This window comes from Lonchura striata, chromosome 3, assembly GCF_050655825.1.
Source record: "Lonchura striata isolate lonStrDom1 chromosome 3, ASM5065582v1, whole genome shotgun sequence".
Lineage (NCBI taxonomy): Eukaryota > Metazoa > Chordata > Aves > Passeriformes > Estrildidae > Lonchura > Lonchura striata.
Window position 1 is genome coordinate 109,148,450 of NC_140705.1, and position 14,687 is coordinate 109,163,136.

General features: G+C 40.8%; 1 protein-coding gene across 4 annotated transcripts in view; it reads left to right on the forward strand.

The window, feature by feature from the left end:
* Window positions 1–14,687, forward strand: part of LRFN2 (leucine rich repeat and fibronectin type III domain containing 2) — a 150,821-nt gene that overhangs the window by 112,457 nt on the left and 23,677 nt on the right. For all 4 annotated transcript variants that reach the window (XM_085576089.1, XM_085576091.1, XM_085576090.1 and 1 more), the window contains one exon: window positions 1,043–2,435. In XM_085576089.1, coding sequence (XP_085432215.1) covers window positions 1,063–2,435 — 1,373 coding nt within the window. In that variant the 5' untranslated portion in view covers window positions 1,043–1,062. The remainder of the gene's footprint in view (window positions 1–1,042; window positions 2,436–14,687) is intronic.

A 14,687-nucleotide genomic window follows, 5' to 3' on the forward strand; every position in this document is an offset into this window, starting at 1 on the left:
ATCCTTGAAGTTTAAGCTGGAAAAGTGTCTGAGAGATTGGAAAAAAGGGAGATAATGGTGCAAGGAGGAATTGACAGGGTGCAAGGGAGGGCTATGAAAATGGGCAAGAGCTTCATTGTCACAACAATAGTAGGGGTTGCAGTGTGAAAGCATGTAGTTGTCAAAAAACTTGCCAGGGGCCTAAGGTATCACAGTCTCCCCCTGGATCCCTTCTCTTTGGAGCTAGATGCTGTCACCCTTTCCATGGTTTGGCTGAGCACAGGGTGAAACCAGGTGGCAATTTCACAAGTGATTTCTGTTTCTAATGCTGTCTATCATTAATTTTATTACAAGTGGGCAAGTGACTTGCCCCTGGACTGGCCAGATAATTACATGGTCATTATTAACCACATTACTGAAGGGTAAAAATGCAGTTATTTTTATCCATAAAGTCAGCTGCTTCAACTCTAAAACTAATTGCACATTATTATGCAGCAGAAAGTAATTATTATAGATACTGATTCTAGCTTCTATACCCAAAGAAGCAGACATTATTTCAAATGAAATCTTTCAGGATTTTTAATAAGCCTTGCAATCTGTGGTAGAAGAAAGAAAGAAAAAGAGAAACAGAGAGAAATAGAGAGAAAGAAAGAAAGAAAGAAAGAAAGAAAGAAAGAAAGAAAGAAAGAAAGAAAGAAAGAAAGAAAGAAAGAAAATAAAGGAATGAAAGAGAAAGAAAGAAAGAAAAAGAAAGAAAGAAAGAAAGAAAAAAAGAAAGAAAGAAAGAAAGAAAGAAAGAAAGAAAGAAAGAAAGAAAGAAAGAAAGAAAAGAAAGAAAGAAAGAAAGAAAGAGAAAAAGAAAGGAAAGAAAGGAAGATTTTATCATGTTTTTATAACACATAACTGTCCCATCCTGGAGGACTGATGCCTTTAGGTGTGATTCCTGAGAGGAGGAATCACAAAGTCTCTCTGGAGGTAGATATTAGGCAAAACATAAGAAAGGTATCATAATTATTATATCATAATTGCTGATGTTCCTTTTCACTCTTTTAATCTCTTTCAGGTACAGTAGCGTGATTTACAATGGAAAAATTGCTCTGCGGCATCCTGGTGTTTGGAATGGCTGTCACAGTCAACGCTTGTCCCAAATATTGTGTGTGTCAGAACCTGTCTGAGTCACTGGGGACTTTGTGTCCCTCCAAGGGTCTCCTTTTTGTACCACTAGACATAGACCGAAGGACTGTTGAACTCCGTCTTGGGGGCAACTTTATTATCAATATCAGCCGGCAAGATTTTGCCAATATGTCTGGACTTGTTGACCTTACTTTGTCCAGAAACACCATTAGTTACATACAGCCCTACTCCTTCACTGACTTGGAGAGCCTTCGATCTTTACATCTGGATAGCAACAGGTTGCCTGAGATTGAAGAGGATACTTTAAGAGGTTTAATTAACCTTCAGCATTTGATTTTAAACAACAACCAGCTAAGCAGCATTTCTGATGAAGCCTTTGAGGATTTTTTACTGACTTTGGAAGACTTAGACCTTTCCTACAATAACCTCCGAAGCATTCCCTGGGAATCTATAAGAAAGATGATAAACTTGCACCAGCTCAGTTTAGATCACAACCTAATAGATTATATAACAGAGGGGACATTTGCAGATCTTCAGAAATTGGCCAGATTGGATCTAACATCCAACAGACTTCAGAAGCTCCCCCCTGACCCTATATTTGCCAGATCACAAGTAATGCCATTGGTTGTTACCCCATTTTCACCACCTCTGTCCCTCAGCTTTGGGGGAAATCCACTGCATTGCAACTGTGAGCTGCTGTGGTTAAGGCGGCTTGACAGAGACGACGACATGGAAACTTGTGCTTCCCCTCCGAGTCTAAAGGGAAGGTACTTCTGGTACGTACGGGAAGAGGAGTTTGTTTGTGAGCCTCCTCTTATTACACAACACACTCACAAGCTGCTGGTTTTGGAGGGACAAACTGCCACGCTGAAGTGCAAAGCCATTGGGGACCCCAGCCCCATCATTCACTGGGTGGCCCCTGACGACCGTCTCATCGGAAACTCCTCGAGGACAGCTGTCTATGACAATGGCACCCTCGATATCCACATCACCACCTCCAAGGACTACGGGACTTTCACCTGCATAGCAGCCAATGCTGCAGGAGAGTCCACTGCAACGATTGAGCTCTCAATTGTCCAGCTCCCCCACCTCAGCAACGGCACAGGCAAAGCAGCTCCGCCGAAATCCAGGCTCTCGGACATCACCAGCTCCACCAAGACCAATCGTGGTGAAACAAAAGGTCCACCAGAAAGGGCTGTCCTGGTGTCAGATGTGACCACTACCTCAGCTTTGGTCAAGTGGACAGTCAGCAAGTCGGCCCCTCGGGTAAAAATGTATCAGCTGCAGTATAACTGCTCAGATGATGAAGTCCTGATCTACAGGTAAATGCATTTTTTGTTTGATCCTCTGATGATAGCAGGGGGCAGAAATCAAAATAAGAAATCTTCTACTCTTTGACTTTTTACCAATATGACTTAGAACTGAGATGGCACGGTGACCAGTAGCATTAGTGGTATTTGATAAATTTGCATTCTCTCTGTCAGTTTGCCTGTTGGTCTGTTGTTCATTTCTTTTCTGTCCAAGTTATACATTGCAAATCTCTGTAGTACTCATTTTCCAACAGCTGTTTTCAGTAAAATTATCAATTTGGGAAAAAAATAGTACTGCAGTTGGTAGCCTCCTTAGTAGGCTTAACAAAGAAAGGAAAACTTGAAGACTAGAAGTCAAAAATTTCCCTTTCCACCTCCTGTAGGTGGGATTGAAACAGACTACTTAGAGAGGAAGCAGCGTGGGAGGAAGTTTGTGCTGTCTACCCATAACACAGGCTCTAATTATTCTGTGATTCAAGATTTGGGGTTGCTAACAAGACATTTTTCACCTATATGAAAAAGCTTGTTTCTTATTTCACTAACATCTGTTCTACACAACCGTAATGGCTGAAAACTTTGGAGCACTTAGTTTTTTATACAATATTAAATACAAGAAGAGGTAGATATAATTTCAAAAGCAAACCCTGAGTCTTCCTTATGATCCTCCAGTTCCAAAACTATTAGAAGCTCTGACTTCTAATGATGTAAAGCAGGAATTGCTCTTGCAGTGAAGCAGAAATAAATTTTTAGTGACTAAAAATATGTAGGAACAGTACAGGAAAACAGTACTACTGTTTTTTCCTTGTGTATTGGAAGAATGATTGACATATTCATGCTAGTGATGAATCCCTAGAAACCGTCTTGTCCTTCCTTTTTATTGCAAAGTTTCATTGACCTGAACTGTATCTTTGGTTGTATATGATCTACCAGCAGAAGTCAGAATCTCATGGAAAAAATAGAACCAAACATATCAACTCTTATAGCTTTATAAGCATCCTGAAGCAGTGGAGAAAAATTGGATCTGATAGAGATATAATGGGATTTGGGGTTTGAATCTAATTTGAGAATAAACTGTGGCCAAAATAAGTCAAGGGCATTCGTTTTCATGGTAGGTTTGGTGTCATTGCCTGGTGGCTATTCTGTTCTGCTGCCTGCAGGGAGAGCCAAGGCACTCATCAAGTCATGGTACTTGGCCTCCAGATCCCACCACAAGCCTTATTATTTTCTTCTTTATCACAGGGTGGTTTTACTTAGCATGAGGAAGTTAAAGGAGAGGTAGTAAATATTCACATTACATATTTCACTCACCCTTCTCCTGCAATGAGATCTAATTTTAAAGATTCTCCAGAACAGAATGTTTAGTTGATGTGGACAAACAAGTACTGCCAACAGTACCTTTATCTGAGTCAGTTGTAGAACAGAAATAATAAAGTAATCAATTTGGGTATTCCAAATTCACTCAGTCATTGCCAAAAGCAGGAATATTGACCAGCAAGTCCAAAAAAAAAATTTTTTAAGGATATTTATTCAAATACTGAGTTAATCAGGAAATTCAGTTCTGTCCATCTCCATTCCTCAGTTATAAAAATATCTTGAAATAAATAAATTAGAAAGTGAAAATTATTTCTTTTGCTCTGGCTAATGTACAGTGGAACCAGTGTGTTAGTTTTGGGAATTGCAACTATGTAGAATTAAGCAGAATGAAAGGATAAGATAAAGTTAAGTAATGATGCAGTATTAGGAATAGAATGGAAGAGAACATGCTAATGCAATTTTTTTCACAAGGCAATGCTTTTGGCAAAAGCTCAGCAGTAATTAAGCTCTTAAACACAGTGTAAGGCTGAAAAACACTCTGAAAGATGTATAAATCATATATTCATTGTAAAATTAATTTGGCCCAGTGAGCAGGAATATTCCTGCAACCAGAAAGAGAAGTTTGCAGGGGTAGTCATATGTTGAAAATGGTTGGATGTGTCAATTTGCTAGGAAGGAAATGGCCAGGGTTAAAAAAAACAATCCATGCAAAAGCACTGATATAGCCTAGGAGCTGGATGGGTGAGAATTGGGTGCCAAGGGCAGAAATTAAGAAAGATGCCATCTTGCCAAACTGGTCTGGAAGAAAAAGTTGCTGTCAAGATTTTAGGCAACCCCAAAAGGTTTTATTATGTCCCCACTTCCATCCCCCAGTGAGGTTTTGTGCCTCTGCTGTTTTATTTGGTTGTGGCTCAGTTTTTCAGAAGCCCACTGAGGACAGTGTTATTTTGAAAAATCTCCCATCAGGTTTTTTTTTTTTTTTGAGGATTCACTGATGATGCATAGCTCTTTTCATTCACAGCTCTCAAAAGCACTTCACCAAAGAAAATATTTTTTTTTTTATCTACATTTTGCACCAGGGAAAAATGAAGCTTAGAAAGATGAAGTGATTGTCCAGCATCTGAGAGTTAATCAATGGTACTCATAATATCAAACCCAGTTCTTACAACTTCCAGTCAGGGTACCACTCAGTCCCTTAGAGTTAATTAACTAAAGCTGTTTTGCTTTAATTGGTCAGATGCGTATCAATGCAATGAGTGTGTGGAAAAACCTAAGGGAAAAGGATTTCTACAGTGCTCTGCTCCATAAAATGCTGTATATGTGCTAAATGGGATGTGGTACTGCTTAGCTGCTAAAATGATGGGCACTTAATGTACAGTAAGACAGTCAGTATTCCAGGACTGAGACACATCAGCTGTGCTCAGCTTCACTAGCAAGAAATGTATGCAAAAAAGACAGAAATCTGCTGCTCTCTCTGCTAAGAATTTTTCATGAATATTGTACTCATTGAGAAAGAGTGAAAGCAGAAGTTCTCCCCTCCTCATTTTTTTCAACTTCTCTCCTGATCATTACCCAGGATACCAGTCCCATTTTCCCTTCCATGCCAGCTGTGATTTTCCCCTGGCAGGATGGTGCAAAAGGGGACTACAGTAGGGTGCAATGGCTCAATAAATATTCAAGTTTTGGTACATTCTGGCAAATGTTGTCTGCTGGGCCTCCCATTGTCACTGAGCTGAAATGGTACCAGCATCTGAAGTTTGGCTTTGAATAAACCAATGCTATTCTAATGAAGGAGGAGCACTGTTTGCTTGCTTTCCCATCTGACCTTGGCTTGTATTTGCTATCTCAGGGCCTTTGCTCAAGCTCATAGCAGGTTTTTATCTCTTTCAATGCATTCAGGGTACATGTTTCTGATTGTGGTCTAATGAGTAGGTCCTGGGTCTGCATTCTGAGGGTTTTAATTAAGGAGTCTTTCCATTCTTTCATCTTTTCTGAAATACCAACACCAGTGCGAGTAAATGCATATTGTATCCATCACTTTTAGCCGAGACCAGAAGCTTGTTAAAAATTGCAGAACTGAAAATCACTCCTTATTTGAAGGGAAAACATATAGAAAGAGTAAGCAATGTCCAATAGATAAAGAGATGGAATAAGACCAAGGTCTACCAAAAATTGTCTGTCCTCTCAGTGAGGACTCCAAAGTGTTTTAGATGTGTAAAAGCATCAGATTTCAGATCAGTGCAACATATACACTGGTAAGCTTAATTCATTTTGAATAAGGAATTGAAATTAAATATAAATGTTTAAAAAATAATACCTTTGAGTCTCAGTTTCCCATATGTAACCTGGGTGACAGCACCACCTTACTTTATGGGGATAAACACATTAGAAAATATTATGGAACCAGGAGCCCACATAAATAAACAGGGAGACTTGCTTTGAAGTCATTGTGTGGTCTGCAGCAACGGGGATAGTCATGAATGATTAAGATGGAGGATTACATAACTGCAACACTTGAATTCAAGTAAGGCATCTGGAGAGAGAGATTGTGTTTTTCTCATGCATAGAGCACCCTACATGATGGGGGACCAACTCTCAGTTTTGGCCGGCAGGCATTGCTGTAATAGATACATTCACTACTTTTTCAAAAGTGAATAAATCTGCAAGTGTTTTGTAGAACTTCTCAGGTCATACCGAGCCTTCTGGCTGTGTTTTGAATTAAAGCAAAGATGCAGCCATTTAAAAATGTGCATCTAAATTGCGACACTGCCATTAGATTTATGAGAGATTTAGGTCTGTTTTATTTTGTGTTATTTCATAGTAAAAATGATGAAAACAGCTGTACAAATTAAGAATTACTGTAGTGCTATAGTCTCCCTAACTTATAAATTCAGCACTAGGCAAAAGTATTTTATATGTTTCTGAAAGCTTATTTTTTAAATATATATTTTACGTAGCAGGCAGTCTAACCATTAAAATATGAATAAATGGCTCCACATCTCCAGTTTATTTAAACAATGGTGCCATGGATTTGATTACTTAAACAATATAATAATGATTTATATTTACACAGGTCCTTTTACTGCAAGTACTTTACAGGGTGGCTGAACAGAGATCCCCACTATCCTGTCGCCTCTCAGTTAAATATTGGCTGCAGTTTAGCAGTCTGCAGGTGATTGTTCAGTTCTTTTTCATGAGCAAAAAATAGCTTCAGCATTTGCACTCATGGATTCTTTAAGCTAGGGAGGAAGTAATTAACTGAGCTTGAATTTCCCACAGCATGGTGGTATAAATATACTCATGCACTCTTCTAGTCAACTGCATGTCAATAAGAAAGTGTTTCATGACTGAGGTGCTGCAAACTTCAGGAACATCTAATTCATGTAAGGAGGCTCTCTCAAGCAGCAGTGCCACACTGAGCATCAGAGAGGATGCCATTTCTAATGCTTCTTGCAAGGAAAGTCCATTGTGGGGAGATCTTCCAGCTCAAGACTGAAAACAGAGGAAGCCCTGTCCTATTGCTGGTAGGGAAAATTGTCTCAATGGCCTGATGCTGTAGCAAAGTGTGTTTGTGTCACTTTCTCTCTGAGGAAAGTTAGAAGTGCAGAGTACTGGTTAGCTTTGGAAAACACAGAGGATTCATTTATTCTGAAACACCCAAACATCTGTCCTTACTTGTGATATGGTCATTGGGTTCAGACAAATAAAGACTTCTACCCAATTTTCAGTTCCACCTGTCTCCAGCCTCTCTAGGTACTGTCCTGCCTCCATGGTTCACACCTGGAGCAAAATTCCCATCTTAGCCTCAGCATGAGCTGAGCTATTCCAGTTGCATTGTATGCAGGATACAACCCTTGATTTGGCCAAAGCTTTTACATAGTGAAACATTAAATAAAACAACAACTAGGAGGGAGGACAGCACATGAAGAGGTTAATCAGCTTGTGTAAATGTTTTATATTTGACAGGTAGTCCAGGAGTTGGACTTTGACAATTCTTGTGGATCTCTTCCAGCTCAGAATATTCTGTAATTCTGTTACTCAGCATAAGACAGCAATACCCTGTTACCTCTGCTACCAATTATTAATTCAGCTCAATAAGGCTGAGCATTTTCACTTCAGGGGAATTCAAGATGAGCTAGTTCTTGCGCATAATATCTGCCACATTTCTTCTCTCAGTTGCTCTGAACCTAAGTGACAATATCTGCCCCCCACCACCTTTAATGCAATAAAAAGTTATACATCTGAGGCCAAAATGAACTATTGAAATAAGATTTTTATTTAGCTTCAGGTGAGTCACCAATGTGATCTCTAAATGAAAATCTTTACCATGTCCATAATTTGTATATGCAATGCACATTTAACCACCCAAGAGGCTCTACTTGATCTCTGCATTTCCACTGCAGCGCCTGCAGCAAGTTCTCAACACTCCTTTTCTCTCTACTGCTCATCCATTGAATTCTAGTTGGTCTCAGAGGTCCACTCTAATATCTTCCTTATTTTGGGTCACATTTACTGATATCTGGGTACTTTTAGGAGGAATGGAAAAGGTATCAGCAGCCACAGAGTGTGACAACTACTCCTAGTCTTTCTAAATCTGTAGCTGAGAACATCCTCCCTCCCCTCACTTCACCCTTCATTTCAACTGGATCCCCACCAATTCAGGCTACTTAAAAATCTCCTCCAAGGGTGTTGAACCAATAGTAAAAGTAATGGCTGAAAAATACCTGCTTGAAGGAGAGGATGATTTATTTTTATCCACAGGTGTTTTGCAACAGAGTTACAAATGAAAAAAAATACATAAAAGCATATTGTTCTCTAAAAGACTGCATTACTAAAATTTGCCTTGCCAGTTTGAGATCATTCTGCTCAACTGAGCTCCCACTTGTTCATGTGCAGGTTCCAGGCTGTAGGCAGGTGAAAGAGGATGCCTTGACAGCTCCTACCTCCCCAGCTTTCTGACACCCCACCCCATACAGCTCCCATCTGAATCACTGGAGAGCCTTTTTACCCATTTCTTGGTAGGAGGGTCTTCAAAGAGACCTCTTGCTCCTCCTGCAGTAGGCTCCTATTTCTCCTTGTCTTTCCAGTGCTGAACAGTTGAGCTCTGACTGTGAATATTGTTCTGAGGGTTGTGCAAGCAATTATATTCATTTGGTTATGTAGGGCTATTTTATCTATCAAATACATGAGACAGGACAAAGAGGATGACAGGGAAAGAATAAGTCAAAATTACAAACACAGCCAGAACATGGTGCCTTATTTCACTGGCATAGCTGCAGATTTACCTACCTAATTGTTTGCTCTGAATTTTCTATTATACCCTTTCTCTTTCACACCAGGCTTTCTGCTTGTAGGCTCAGGCTATTTTCAGAAGAAAATCTACTTTTCTGTACAATGATAAAACTGATTAACCCTAACACACAATAGCAGTGATACAGCTTGTTTTCCTAGAGAAATGACTTAAAAATATAGAACTGGAAAAAGACATAGCACTGGAAAAATAAAAAAAAAAAAAAGAAGAAGAATACACTGGACTAAATTATATTATTAAGTCTTCATTAGCTTTAGATCCTACAAGTCTGGTTATTTTTGGAGTTGCCTATAAAAGACAGATTTTCTGAGCAAAACATTTGCACTCAGAATGAAAAAAGTCTCTTTTCAGATGATACAGTGCAAGCTGAATGCAGCATTTGCTTCTCATTTAAACCAACTTTGGGGCTTCAATTGGGATGTTGATGGTGAATAGTCTTTGTGTTAATGCTTTGGTTAGGGATAGATGAAAAAAGAGAATTCAGACAAGCTGAGGAACTTAAAATTTGAGTCAGAATCAGGTTCATGCTCCGTGTAATTTTTTGAGTGCTGTTCTTGTAGGTTTTCAATGAAGGCTTGTACTACAAGGAAGTCATTTGTCTTTTCTTTGTTCTTAAAAGGGCACAGGAGAAATGTAGCTCAAATTTTGACTAGTAAAGAAAGAAAATATGAGGTAATAGATGTCTTTGAAAGACAGATATGGGTTATTTCATTGTCATACTACCCTTTCCCCTAAATGTGTCTTGTTTTCCAGTCTAATATGAGGACAGTACAGACATGTACCCTGTAATAATCTGTAATAGGGCCTAGCAAAATGGTAATCCAGCCCTAGCTGAGGATAGCAGGCTAATACTTTCATCTAAAGAAACCTTGAAACTATAATATCATTGAGAATTGCCTATGTTTAAAATGAAATGTTCTGATTTTCATGGCAGAGAAAAGCAGCTCAGCCAGCAGGCTGATCTACCCTATAGTCACAGCCTAACTGACTTGTCAGGGTCACAGCATGACCAAAGGTCCTAGGACATTTGTCAAGAATCCAATAAAGTGGCTCTGTCCAAAAAGGAAGCAGGCTTTGGCAGAGGGCACCATAGAGTGGAAGTAAAATCACCTGTGTGCCACAGCAGCAGAGATGGAGGCACTTGTGCTGGGCAAGGAAGAGGGTTTTAATGAATGCCTTTCTGGCATTTTCTTTCTGCAAAGTGAAAAGAGAGATGTTCGTCTGGCATCCTTGGATGGGAAGGAGTCCATCCACTACATGGCTACAGCTTTAGGGTAGCTGAAAAATCCCTGGAGACAGCAAGGTAAAGCTATACCCTAAGCCTCTTTTGTTCAGCTGCTCCTGGTTTACAGATTAGTTTATTTGCAGAGATGAACAGTTTGAGACAGCCAGCACTAGGTGTGAATTCATACTGTATTTGCCCATCTGTCGTCCCTCCCCTTCCTCTTCCATCATTTTAAATTTGCCTAAGTGTTGTAATATATTTATTGTCTCATAATTTACTTAATTTTGCCTAGAAAACAAATAAGAGTGCTATTTGCTTAACCCAATACCTTTTTTTTTTTTTTTTGTATTTAAATTATCTGTTTATTTAATCAGCTTAGTTTGTGGAACTAATTGGCTCTTATGTAGCTATCCCAAACCGTGCTCTGAATTTTTTCTCAGAGAAGGGATTGCACAGGCAGTAGCTGCCCAATAGACATATGGGCAGCTGACAGCATCAAGACACCCCACCAGCAGCTCTGTCGTCTGGCAGATTGCCTCAGAGAGTCAGGCTTGATGAATCAGTCCTTCTGCTGGTGCTGGGAGCGTGGGGGACGCCTCTGCTCCAGCAGGCTGCTTCAGAATGAGAAAGATGTGCAGCCCCCACACTCCTTGAACTACAGGCTTGGGACAGCTGGCAGTGTCCAAATGAACTTGAATCTGGCTAATTTGGGTGCACAGAGGCAGAGTTTCAGCTTGGTTACTCTGGGGAAAGGATATGTCACTAGCTTGATGCCTGCTCTTCTCTCTGCTGCAGTGTGGAGTTTCACAGCCTGGAAGTGCCATGGGGTGGAATTTAACAGCGCTGCCAAGGTTGGGCAGTGGGAAAGGGAAAGAGAAAAGAAATTGGCTTGGAACTGTCCTGTCTCTCTGTGCCTCTTCTAGCCCTGAAAGGGAGCCAAATGTTCTTGTGAGCTAAGCAGGCAACAAAGTTCTGGGCCCCTCAGTTTGGGAAGGACATTGAGATGCTTGAGTGCATCCAGGGGAGGCAACAAGGCTGGTGAGGGGCTTGGAACACAAACCCTGTGAGGAACATTTGAGGGAGCTGGGGTTGTTTAGCCTGGAGAAGAGGAGGCTCAGAGGTGACCTTATTGCTCTCTACAGCTCCTGAAGGGAGGTTGCAGACAGGTGGGGTTGGTCTCTTCCATCAGGCAGCACGGACAGAACAAGAGGACACAGCCTCAGCTACGTCAGGGAAGGTTTAGGTTGGATATTAGGAAAAAAAAATTCACTGAAAGAATAATAACATACTGGAATTGTCTTTCTAGGGAGGTGGTGGAATCACCATCTCTGGATATGTTTATAAAAAGACTGGACTTGGCACTTGGTGCTATAGTCTAGTTGTGATGTTAGGGCACAGGCTGGACTTGATGATCTCAGAGGTCTCTTCCAACCTCATTATTCTGTGATTCTGTGAAAGCCAAGAGGACCCCTGCTTCTCTCCTCCAGCCATGCATGGGTCCTTGCAGCCTCCTCTGGCTGCTGTTTCAGTCAATGATGTGGCAGCTCCTGAGCAGACAGAAGAAGGAATAACCACCTGGAGTCACCTTCAGAACCTGGCCCCTCCAGCCCTGGCCTCACAGAGCCCAGGCTGGCTGCTGTCACAGGCTGCTGGCTTAAGAGAGGGGCAGGGACAGCTCTGTCTTCTCTGGGCAGTGTCAGACAAACCTGCTGCATTCTCAGTGGCACTAGAAGTGCTGCAAGCTCTTTGCTAGAAAAAAGCAGTGCAGAAGTACTTCTATCTCTTGTATGATTTGCCTGGGGGTATGACCCTCACTGAGCACACAAGGCTATATATGTATGACTAGTAGTTTAAATTGTTGGCTTTTTTTTCCTCTGGGGACACTAGCAACTTCTGTGTTTCATCTTTGCAACCGGAAAGATGAAATGAACACTGGGAGCAGGATTCCCACTTGTGAAGAGTATTAACAAAAGCCTGAGGGATTGCAGCAGTCCCATCTCAGGACACAGTTCTGCACCTTTGTACAGGTTGGTGTGGGGTGAAGACCTTGTGCTAGACAAACTCTGCCCAGTGAAAGCATATGAGGTTTTAACTGCTTGTTTTTTCAGGAGGTAAGGTTTTTCCTCACTAAAACATAGCATTTTTTCCTTCACCTTTCCTCTTTTTTGCCTATTTGGGCTCTTTCATTGTAGATAATTTTATTTGCTATGGATTAATTAACCAATTATGCCAGAGCTGGGGCATATTTCAGACCAAATCCTTTCTTTCATTGTTCTTAAACAGCTTCCATTGTGACACAGCTCCTGACAGTTTGCTGCTCCCTGTACCTCCCCATTTAAGGCCTGGGTTAATGTGCTTGCTGAGTTTCACACCCATTACTTAGTCAAACCATGTATGTTTGCACTAGGTTAAAATCAGTTTTCTACCCTCTTGATGAGGTTTCAGTCCAGAAATTTTCTGTGGTTTTAGCAAAGAGAGTCCAAGAAAAGCCATAGAAACTTACAGGAGTCCCTCCTACTTAAATTCCCTGAGGACATGATCTGTGTTATCCTGGCTCCTGCCATTTTTGTTTCCTCTGCTTAACCCCAGTGAAGTTTGCTAATGACAAAGGGGCATATACTCAAAAGTGCTGCAGGCTGTTTTTTAAATCAGGTCACATTTACTAGTTCCCAAACAAAAGACGTTATCATGGGAAAATTTTGAAACTAGTACCTCAGTTTAGCCAAAGCAAACCTTAATCTGGCATATAATGGGACAGAACCACGATGTAATTGACTGTTCTCGACATTGAACAAGGAGCAGATTTAAAAACTGAATTAAAAACCCAGGTCTATGGTAATCGGTCTTACAGTCATTGCAGCAATGTACAACATCTGTCTAGCACACCCTCCAAACACCTGCCTCTGCAATGGCTATGAAAAAACAAACCATGTATCAACTCAGTTTTATTTTCTAGCCCTGTTTAAAATGGAACAAACCCTGGAATACCTCTCCCATGGGAAATTCCAATATTGCAACATCTGTTTCTGTAGACTGAAAATTCTTTATAACAGTTGTTTTGTTTGCTTACTGGGAAAAAAAAAAAGCATTTCATATGGAAATTATATGGAAATGTGGAAGTGTTGCTATCAATCTCTTTGTGGATGTTGCAGGTTTTGGAATGGCAGTCCCATTTCCACCATACATCATGCTGCTTGAGGAGTTCCTCTACTCCTGGATATAAGGCTCTGTAAATTCATCACATTCACTTTGCTCTCTCCCCCCTCACCTCAGAGCTCCTCCTTCCAGCTCATATTGTCCCTCCTTCAGTGGCAAAGGAATGATTGGAGCGTGCAGGGAGAGGAGGCAGCAGCTTGTGGTTGAATGGGAAAGGAGCAGAAGACACAGTGCAGGGGCAGAGCAAGGGCTGGGAGCAGAGCACCCTCACAGGTGCCAGGGAGAGGAAAAACATTGTGCTGGGGATGTATATCTTCCATTTTCATTTTTCTTTCAAGAGGCAAGAAAAAATGGGTCTAGCAGAGCCTCCTATTTTAATACTAAAATTCTGTTTAATTTGAGAAAAAGTGTACCATGGGGTTATGAGTATGTAGGAGCTTTCAACATGTGGTCCAGGAGACATCCAAGTAATGCAAAATACTTTACACAAGCTCCTTTGTGGGGGAATTGTTTGGCACAGGTAATGAGTCCATCTGCCAGACAAAAATCAAACAGCTCTACCTCACACAGTCACAGCTGTAGGAGCTAAAAACCTCCAGCTGAAGTTTCTGCCCTGGGAGTCATCACATTTGTCAGCATTTCCCTGACAGTAGCAATAAATACCACACTTGTACCATCCCAGCTTCACCCTCCCTGCTGCAGGTGAAACAAAAAAGCCCTCTTGTATTTTCTGAGAAGTTTTGCCCAGTTTTGAGTGTGATGTTTTGAGGTTTTGCTGGCAGTGACAGCACTGCTCAGCAGGTGACAAGCGTTGCTGTTTATCTGCAGCGCTGTTCTTACACCGTGTTTTAATGACAGTTCAAAAAAGCAGAGGAATGAAGATGGAGGATAAAATCTGAAAAGGGTGACATGAGCACATAGAAAAGTACATGAAGGCAGAGAGATCAGTTTGGGAGGGGAAAAAATATTTAGCTTTACTCCCCCTTTCTGTTCCCAATTTTGCTTAATGTATTCCTTCTTTTAATTTTGTTTCCTTCTGGATTTTTCTACAAATCAAGAGCTTTGTAGAGTTAAGTCACAACAGACCTTGTGTCAGGACTGGATCCTCTTTTCCCACTTGGGATTTAATTTATTGCCAGACTGAAATTTCTCTGCTTGTATTTTCTATTCACAATTATCAAGTTTGTGGCTCTTTGAGAATTTTTGCTAACTAGTGAACTATGACATCTATGACTGTTGACTTCTCTGTTATAGATTT